This window comes from Mesoplodon bidens (assembly GCF_964165515.1).
Source record: "Mesoplodon bidens genome assembly, chromosome: 15".
Lineage (NCBI taxonomy): Eukaryota > Metazoa > Chordata > Mammalia > Artiodactyla > Ziphiidae > Mesoplodon > Mesoplodon bidens.
In genome coordinates, this window is record NC_138171.1 from 8,347,300 (window position 1) to 8,357,847 (window position 10,548).

The following is a 10,548-nucleotide window of genomic DNA, read 5'->3' on the forward strand; positions in this document are numbered from 1 at the left end:
AGATCTATATGTGAAATACATATGCTTAGATGTAATATATACTACACATATTTAAAGAAAATATATACATATGTTTTAGTATATGACAAAGTTTTAGTTGTGAAGTGAGTAAAAGTAGACAGATGTAGGACCGGATCTTTCTGTAGTGGTTTTACCATCTCTAAGTGGCAACTGAAATAGACATAGTAGATAAACAACATGACATATGTTAACTGTTAAATTTTCTTATAATAAAAATTGCACAAATATTCTAAATGATAATATAGAAACGTAAACGATTGCTTAACTGATTTTAATAACATGACATAAAGCCCCTACACTTGATATAATTGTTATGCAAAATACATAGATGAATACTGTCTTCTTTTAAAAATATAAAATAAATAAGCAAGACATGTGAAAATAGGCGTTTCCATTAAATAAATGAAAATTTTAAAAAAAGTTTTGCTTTCCATATCATTTGAAGAAGGGAAATTATCATTTTAAACAATATTCAAGTTTATTAAACAAATTAAAAAAAGTATTATAAAATGTTTAACTTTCATCAGCTTCAAGGTTTATGTTACTCCCAAATTTTGCATATAACTGAACTTTCAAATCTGCTAACACCCGCTGAATTGATTCCACTCTGGATTCTAAGGCATCAATTTCTTCTTGCAAATTTTTCTGGAAAAAAAAATTAGTTTAAATTAATTCTATTCAATTGGATGATTCCTGAGCATCTGTGGATGAAATAATATTTGGGAAGAATTTTAGGTCAAAAACTTTCTAAACTTAGACAGGCAGCTAAATAACACTGATAATTAAATCTAAACCAAAAGTCTGAATGTGGAGCATTTTTCATTCATGATCTATATTTGCTTATTATAGAATAAATCAAGCTTTTCTCAGTTTTCGCTGACTTAAAAAACAGCATAAAATAAAATAAAATTAATTCCTAAATTATCATATCCTAATAAAGAAAAAATGACATTCAAACATTTAGGGTAAACAGTTTACCACAGGCCTGGCTTCTGACACAGCCTTTTCCAACTTCCCACAAAAATAACTATGGAACTAGAGGAAATGATAAAAATTCACACACTCACCAATAATTAAAAGTAACAACTTATTGTCAAAACCTGGCAGAGGGCTTCCCTGGTGGCGCAGTGGTTGAGAGTCCGCCTGCCGATGCAGGGGACACGGGTTCGTGCCCCGGTCTGGGAAGATCCCACATGCCGCGGAGCGGCTGAGCCTGCGCGTCCGGAGCCTGTGCTCCGCAACGGGAGAGGCCACAACAGTGAGAGGCCCGCGTACCGCAAAACAAACAAACAAACAAAAAAACAACCTGGCAGAAATTTCCCTAACTACGAGGCCCCTGGAGCTAGACTTTGAAAGAGCAGTAATGAGAGCCTCATTTATGAAAGAGCAGCTTTGCCACACGAAATGCGTGGAATGTCAGAAATTCCTTCCTGGCCAGGATCGAAAGGATTTTTCCTAAACATGACAAAGAAAAAAATGGAATCACACAAATAATATATGTACCCATTAATATCAGGAACAAAAGAAGAATGCCTAGTATTGACAATGTTCTTATTTTAGAAATCTGGCCAGTGGTTCTCAAAGGGTGGCCCCCAGATCACCTGGAAGCTTGTGAGAAATATGAATTCCAGGGCTCCACTCCAGGCCTCCTGAATTAGAAATTATTGGGGTTGGACTCAATAATCTGAATTTTTAACAAGCCCAAATGTTGTCAATGAATCCATACTCTCACCCAGGAATTACACTTCTCTGATAATTTCCTTAAAAGAACTTCCTACATGTGAACAAAGGTTTAGGTTTAAGAATGCTCACCACTATTTGTAATGAGGTGGATAGACCTAGAGTCTGTCATACAGAGTGAAGTAAGTCAGAAAGAGAAAGACAAATACCGTATGCTAACACATATATATGGAATTAAAAAAAAAAATGTCATGAAGAACCTAGGGGTAAAACGGGAATAAAGACACAGACCTACTTGAGAATGGACTTGAGGATATGGGGAGGGGGAAGTATAAGCTGTGACAAAGCGAAAGAGAGGCATGGACATGTATACACTACCAAACGTGAGGTAGATAGATAGTGGGAAGCAGCCGCAGAGCACGGGGAGATCAGCTCGGTGCTTTGTGACCGCCTGGAGGGGTGGGATGGGGAGGGTGGGAGGGAGGGAGATGCATGAGGGAAGGGATGTGGGAACAGATGTATATGTATGGCTGATTCACTTTGTTATAAAGCAGAAACTAATTAAAAAAAAAATTTTTTTTTTAAAAAAGAATGCTCACCACAATATTCCTATAGGAAAACAGCGAAAACAAATTAACATAACAACAGGAGGACAGTGGGCTGAATCAATGTCCACCAACATGACATTAAACAGTCATCAAAATTGATGTTTTTAAAGCACGTATAGCTGGCCTAGAACAGGCTCCCAGTGAAGATCTGCTGGATAAATGAACATTAAATGGAACAAGGTATTACCCAACTAGGACATTAAGTGACCAAAACGTGAAGCAAAAATACACAGAGAAAGAGGAGGAGAGAACATAAAAGAAATACATGAAAATGTTTATTATGGATGATTATCTCTGGGTAGTGGGATTATGGGTGACTTTTCTACTTTATAATATTCTGTACTTTCTAAATACTATTAACTTAGAACACAGGTTCTGGAGGCAAAGAGCATTCCCTTTGTCACTTTGAGGAAGTCCCATAATCTCTCTAAGCCTCTATTCTTCTTCAACTCTCAACTGGGATTCCCAGTATTATCCCATAGAGTCATCATTAGGATTAAACAAAATCATGCTTACAAAACATTCAGAGCAGGCCTGGGACATTGTAAGAATGCATGTAAGAATGCATGAAATATTATCTATCATCCCTTATTTTCCCTACACCTAAAATTACACATTCTTTATAATGACATAAATCCTAATTTAAGACTTAGACTTCATCACCCAGGGAGAGACTCCAACATACCTTTGCTTCTTCTAACATGTCTTGTGTTTCTTCTTGAGAATGGCTAATGAAAACATCACCAATCTGATAAGGTATCATTAAGCAGTCGTCGTCTGCAAGCATGATATCCTCACAAGCATCTTCTAAATTCTGGAGTTGTTTCTGTAAATACAAGAGTGAACGGCAATGAAGAATATATTCAAAATTCCCTAATAGAGGCTAAAAGCCAATTTTAATTTGGGAACCTCAACTCTTTGAGGGATTCTTTCACACAGGTATCATCACATTAAAATAAGTTTCTTACATTTTTAGATAGCATTTCATAAGGAAGCACGTAGCTCACTAACACACTGTCCTTTAGATAGTTCCAGATTGCTATAAGCCCCCTGTGGTGGACAGTGGAGGTATCCATGGCCACTCAAAATGTCTCCTACTTTGTTTCCCACCTTGTGATTTTTGCCTTCTTATAGGAGAATAAAAACACGAAGACAAACACAAACCTGCATTTCTCAGCTTTGCTTGGTGATAGGATGAAAGCAAATAATAACATAAATTCCACTAATCAAAGACACCTGAACTGGACTTCAACCCAGGAGAGCTGCATGAGAAGAGGCTGGGCACAAGCCTCTGACACACAGGCTTGGGCACGGCAGCAGCCCAGTGTTCCGAGGACTGAGGGGCAGTGTCCCCATGGTGGAGGGGGCAGCTGGCTCTGCGATCAGTGGCGACAACAGCAGCTCCATCACCAGCCAAGTTCTCTGGTTCTGGGACCTGCTCCTAGACCCTCGGCCGAGGGTCACACCCCTTAACAATCTGTACGCTATCTCACCTCCCTTAAACAACGCCCTCCTTCTTAAACTAACTTAACTAACTTACTAACTAACTTACTAACTTAAACTAACTAACTAACTTGTCACCTACAGCAAAGAGCCCAGACAGATATAATCACATATAACTGAATTTAGTTTTAAAAAGCCATAGCATAAGGAACTTTTATTTTTCTTAAATAAGATCCGTAGTTTCAATACCTTTTTTACTTCTATTTCTTCCTTCAGCTCTGTGATTCTACTCGTATTCCGTGCAAATTTGTTTATCTTTTGTTGATCTTCAAAAGTAACGTTGACATCTTCTGCAGCCTGAAAAAACATATACTTTTTTTGTAGAGTTAATTTTAATGGAGAAGTTATAGGTTAGCTTTTAATATAACTCTGAAATAGCCCAATAAACTACTTGCCCTCAGAGTCCAGAATCACAAGAGGTACAGAATATCACAAACACAGGCCTTACTAAGTTTCTGCTCCACAAGCTTAAGATTTGTTCATAAATCTATAACCTCTTCTGATATGCTATGGAGTAATGCCTAAGGTGCAAAAACACTTCAAATATAAATAACAATTAAGAATAAGTCCTGAATCGACACAGAGCAAAACTGCACTACCTTTAAAACTATTTTCCACCAGCCTCCACAGCTGAGGGTTGTACCAGAAAATCAGAAACAGGGAAGAAATCTTGAGAGAAACTCTCCAGGGACTGCAGGCTTTGTAATAACTAAGTGACAAGAACAGGAGTGTACCCATTTCTGGAGATAAATATAACTCAATTCAAACTCTTTTGAGCTGTATGGCACAAAATAAAAACCCATGGAAAAAAAAAAAAAGAGTAAGTCCTGAATCAAGCAGAATTTTTTAAGATAGCCCAGGGAACAAAAGTGATGTGATAATTAATTTTGGTAAATGCCTCAGACTAGTTTATTCTCTCAGAGTTAAAACTTGCTTAAGTTTATTGAGGCTATCAGAAGTCTGTTTCTATAATTTTTAATCTAACTGATATACTGGCTTGAGGGTCACTATGCATTTCAGTGACTATATTCCACACACACACATTAAAAATTATGTTTAATGCAGAACTTGTTTATGTGTCTTAATTATGAATAAGGTGTAATTCACTGTAAAATGATAAAAATTGAATATTTTTAAACTATGTGATTAAATTTGTAAATAAAATTAGACTACTTAGATGACAAAGTATCTATGAAGCCATATAAATAACAGCTAACATTTACTGAGCATTTATTATGTACCAAGAACTTCCTAAGTAGTTTATTATCTCTGCTAATCCTCCAATCAGTCTTATTAAGTCGGATCATTAGTACCACTGTTCTACCGATGGAGAAAGCATGGCACAGAGAGGTTAAATAATTTGCCCAAAGCCACATAGCAAATAAGTGGTAAAGCTTGGTTTCAACCCAGGTAATCTGGCTCCAGAGTCCAGACAGGTCCATGAGCTCTTGGAAATTAAAGGCAAATGTGTGTGTGTGTGTGTGTGTGCGCATGTGTGTGTTTATACACGCAATCATGCATATCAGAAGAGGAGCAGGAAGTCCTTGGTTTTAATCAGATTCTCAAAGGGGGACCTTTTTTTTTTTTTGGTTCCTTCCCCTTTTCTTTTTTTTTTTGGAATATAGTTGATTAATAAGGGACTATATATTTTTCAAACATTTTTTTAAAATAACAGACTTCCTTAGAGTTTCCCCTCATTTATAAAAGAGGAACAAGGGCACTTGATGATAAGTTAAAGCAGGAAAGAGACAGATATAGCTTCAACAAGGACTATTTAGGGCTCTTTTGCCAATAACAGTAATGGTTCACAATAACCACACCCCATCCTTTCACCCGGTCTCTCATGACAATTGACTTTTATTTCCTTTATTTGAGGCAACCTGTTGTCTCAAGCAGTGTGGAGCTTGGTGATCAGAATATAAATGCAGACACCTAGAATTCAGCCTTCCTCTGACCCAGGCTCTCCTCACCCAATAAACACGCATCAGCCCCATCATCAGACACCCAGCAGATATCTTGAAAAAAAATCCTTTACATTGGGATATACGTATAGCTTTGAATGTTCACCCTGGTGCACAATTTTTACAAATATGGAAGTTGGGAAACACTGAGCTATGCTACAGAAGCCAAAGCAAAGTCCATATGCAGATATGTTGCCATTCAAGTCATTTGCCTACACAAGAAGTCTCAACTCTCTAAGCCAACAGAGAATTCTAGAGTTCTTCTCCTGCAGAATTCAAATATTGAGTCCTTGAAAGCCTGAATATGTATTTACAGATGCACTTGTCATGGTGAGGCTTTATCGGGGTAATCCCCATGAAAGCACCCAGCACAGGGCTGAAACACAACTGAGGCTTAATCCATTGTTTCTGAATTTGAATCTAAATCATGTTCCATCAGACTCATCGACACAGGGTTTTTGAAAAGTGGAGAGTCTGGCCACCTGCCTTCTACCTTTCCAAAGCAGGCGCTTCCTGCTGTAGCCTCACCAAATGGCAGCCCTCAGCACACGCTGGACCCTGGAGTTCATTTCCTTAATGGTGGTTTTCTCCCTGGGGTTAAGGGCTCAAGTTGGGGTGTGAGGCAAACACACGCACTGGTTAAACCGCGTGCCACCTAGGGGAGGGCTGTTTACTGTGGAAAATGAGAAGTCAGCACCCTGCCTGATTACAGCGGTGGCTTCCGTTTTAATCTCACTGATCTAGAATACTCCTATGTTGCTGGAAGCTCCATTTGGCAGGGAGGGAGTAATTCTAAACTGGGAGTGCACCAACTGTCAGAGGTGCATTTACCCCCGAAACTATGCAAAATGCTGTGTATTATATGTGCATTATTCTGGAAGGGTCTTCGTGGCTTTCATCAGATTCTTAAAGGGACCCACGCCCCCGAAGGTTAGGAGAGAAGCCAGATGTAGTTAGTACCGCTCGCGAAGCCAAAATAACTCAAGGAGGAAGGAGTTACTTAGTAGTACCAGAGTGGTGGAAACAGTAAGAGTGGATTCAAATCCAAGGAAGCAGGAACCTTAGGCAAATTGTTCAGTTCTCTGGAGCCACCTCAGGTTTGTCATCTGTAAAACGGGGAAGCTATTCCCACCTTGCAGAGGGGATAAAATGAGCACCTAGCTTAGGGCCTGGAGATGGAGTCGCCTTTCAATAAACGACAGCTATGTGCTTCACTTCCTGAATAACGTTTACCAAAAATCATTACAAAGAAGAACAGACCCAGACCCAGAAGAAAATTCTGCTAGGCTTAAGAGAAATATGACTGCCCAAGATTCAAGGTGAAAGTTAAAATTCCCTGCACTATGACTGCACACTTATCTGGAGCATCAGCCTCTCACGGGATCCTGGGAGGAAAGCCACCCACCCTCAGTCATGCCCACACTGACTTTGGGTTTCACCAGCACAATCTGGACCCACACCAGGGTCCCTCAGGTTCTAAAGACCTAGGAGGAAGTTCCGGCCAATTGTAGTCTGCTTTTATTTTTGTTTTTTAAAGGTATCTACCCAGTTTCTACAATATAAAACTTTGCTTTGTATTTTTATTCACCTTCCCTGTGAACAGTCATTCATTTAATAATTACTTAGTGTTTCGTATGTGCGAGGCACTGTGAAAGGAGGGTATTCATGAGTCCTCACCTCAAGAATACTGGCACGCTTATATTCTAGTGGAAGAGGTGTGCAAAAAGTAAGCGTTTCTGCTAGATGGTGATACATGTGACAGTGAAAGCAAAATAGTTTAGGGGGTGGAAGTGTTGAGGGGCCGGGGAGTGAAGGGAAGGCCAAAGGTGGCTTCTCTGAGGAAGAGTCATTTGTACTCAGGACGATAAACAGAAATCGGACTGCAGTACCTTTCATGGCCAAGAACCAGGTCTGAGAAAGCAGAACTCTGGAGATGACACGACTGAATCATCTCATCTTCACTTCTCACCAGAAAAAGTCATGACCCACTGGGACGCAATGGGTTATAAAGCACTCCAGACTGCAAACCATTTTTCTTAAACTCCAAGGGCTATCCTGTGATATTTCACTCTCACACATCGGCATGCCTCTGTTTTCTCTTATAGTCGGCAAAGAGGCACGTCGCTAACCTATCAGAAATTGTCCACAGCACTGGAAACACCTACAGGACGATGTTGCATCTATGAGAGTCTCATTAAGATAAAGAAGAAAATCTTACGTTTTGGCCGCCACCTACCCCTCTATAAGTTATGTTACCACCATGGTTCGGCCTGTCCCCCGCCCCGGTTCTCTGCCATCCTGGCCATCCTTTTATTGAATGCACGCAGGGCCTTTGCAGGAGGTCCTCCAACTTTCTCTTCTGCTCCGCATGGAATCCTACAGATCACACCTTCTCAGGAAAGCCTTCTCTGACCTCAAAGCAGACCTTACTCCAGCCTTCATTTCATAAGCCCCTTTCTTCCATAGTTCTTATCGGAGTTGCAAATTTTACAGTTTTCTGTGTGACTATTTTTTTTTTTTTTTTTGCGGTATGCGGGCCTCTCACTGTTGTGGCCTCTCCCGTTGCGGAGCACAGGCTGCGGATGCACAGGCCCAGCGGCCATGGCTCACGGGCCCAGCCACTCCGCGGCATGTGGGATCTTCCCAGACCGGGGCACGAACCCGTTTCCCCTGCATCGGCAGGCGGACTCTCAACCACTGCGCCACCAGGGAAGCCCCTTTCTGTGTGACTATTGATTAACGCCTGCCTTTCCCCAAGAGTGTAAGTTCTACAATGCTGTAAGGACAAGGGGATAAAAACTTCATTATTGTTCACATTCTTATGTCGATCACCTAAAACTGAAACTGTGCCATAGACCATACTCAAAAAGTTTGTTAAATGAATGAAAGGAAAAAGTGTTGGAAAAAATGTTGATCAAGAATTTTGCGATCAAGCCCAGGGTTCAAACCATTCTTCCACCATTTCCTCAACGTTTACTCCATCTCTCTGTACTTTAGTTTCTACATCTGTCGAATGAGGGTGAACCACAACTAGTATCTTCCATGGAGTTAAAGGCCATACCTGACAGAGGGCCCAATATAAAAACAAAACAGAGGCCAAGTGAATCTCACATAGTTTCTGTCTGAATCATCATGGCCCTAAACCCTACTCTGGTATCTGATAAGAATTCTGGATGACAGACCAGTAGGATGAGCAACTCACCCCGGGTTGTCTGGGGCTTTCCCAGTTTTAGCACTCCCTCCATCTCAGGCAAACCTGGATGGATTGGTCACCCTACAGCAAGAGCAGGAGGGCTTAGACTATGAGGTGCCCTTGAGCAGGAAAGCAATGGAAGCACATTCCCATGTGGTCTTAGAAGTGGAATGAAAAGAAACACACACAAGACCTACAGAGCAAATCCTTTCAGCTAGGAGGCTCTCATCAGACAGCATGGACGTTAAAAACACAGGCTCTGGAGGCAGAACATCTACGTTTATTTATCTAAATCCTAATTTTGCCTCTGTGCTTCAGTTTCCTCATCTGTACAATAAGGTTAAACATAGCATCACCCTTAAAGGAGTGTAAGATTAAAATAAACAATGTATACAATGTGCTTAAAACGGTGCCCAGCACACAGTAAAGCCTCAATAAATATCAGGTGTTATTATTTCTTTGCCCCTCTACATTTTATTTTCTTTCTATCTAGATTTCTTTAAGCATCTGGGTAGACTTAACGAACTATAAGCCCTGAAGACGCGTTCTGCTTGCTTAGTAGGATAAAAGGTGGGCTTTGGGAAAAACAAAATAACACCTGAGTCTGCACTCCACCTCTGCTTATTAGCTGAGTCACTTTGAAGCCGCTCACCGCTCTAAGTTTCTCCGTCTGTAAAGTGGGGGGAAAACGTGCCCTTGCTAAATTGCTGGAAGGATCCGAGATAATAATAAACGGACGGCTTCTGGGCCCCGGCCCATCGTCTATCCTCAATAACAGATGGTTTTAGCCTGGAGGGCGCAGGGACACCAAGTGTACAGTTGAGCGCCTCAGGGGCCAGATAATCCGGGGATGCGGGTTCCTGCTCTGCTCCTTACGGCTGCGTGACCTTGGGCAGGTGACTCCACCTCTCTGGGCCTCAGCTTCCTTGCCTGCAAAGAAGGGTACCAGAGCGCCCACCCTTGTGAACTTGTAAGGGTTAAACGTGACGACCCAAGTAAAGCACCTGCGTTATGGCCAGCCGCAGTCAACCGGACCCTTAGGCTTCCCACACCCCAAGGACTAGGTCCGGGCAGCGGGATCCTCAGACTCTCCAGGATCATCCTCAGCACCGCCAGAGGCGACCCAGAGTCCTCTAAGGGTCCCAGCCGGGGTGCCCCCACGGCTGGCTGGGGGCCCAGAAAGACCCCAAGACGCCGGGCGCGGGCAGGCCTCGCCCCGGGGCCGCCCTCAGGGTCGGGAGTCTCGGCCCCGAGCCCCGCGCCGGGCTTCAGAGCTGCGCGCCCCCAGCACCCCGCGGCTGACCCCCCGCGGCCGACCCCCGCCCGCCGGCCGAGCATCCCGCACCCCGGACGCCCCACTCACCGCCTTCTTCATGGTGGCCGCCATCTTGGGACTGGACTACGGCCCGAGGCGGGGAGGGCCGCTAAGGTGTGCCTCGGCCCCGCGCCCTCCCTCGCTCCCCGACGACGCAGGACTCCCGCCAGACACAAAGTGGTCTCTACTTTCCCTCCGACTGGATCTTCGATCAGTGATTTCTAAGGTCTGGGACTCGGGGAGGACATGTAACCTGGAAAGACTTGG

The 10,548-nt window shown here is 42.5% G+C and overlaps 1 protein-coding gene across 1 annotated transcript; it reads right to left on the reverse strand.

Moving 5' to 3' along the window:
- Positions 1-276: 276 nt before the first annotated feature.
- On the reverse strand, positions 277-10,548 carry PFDN4 (prefoldin subunit 4). Its single transcript, XM_081256173.1, has 4 exons — positions 10,330-10,548; positions 4,002-4,109; positions 2,995-3,135; positions 277-666 (listed from the first exon to the last, which is right to left on the reverse strand). Exons 1-4 carry the CDS (start codon positions 10,351-10,353, stop codon positions 535-537), a joined length of 405 nt encoding a protein of 134 aa, XP_081112299.1. The 5' UTR covers positions 10,354-10,548; the 3' UTR covers positions 277-534.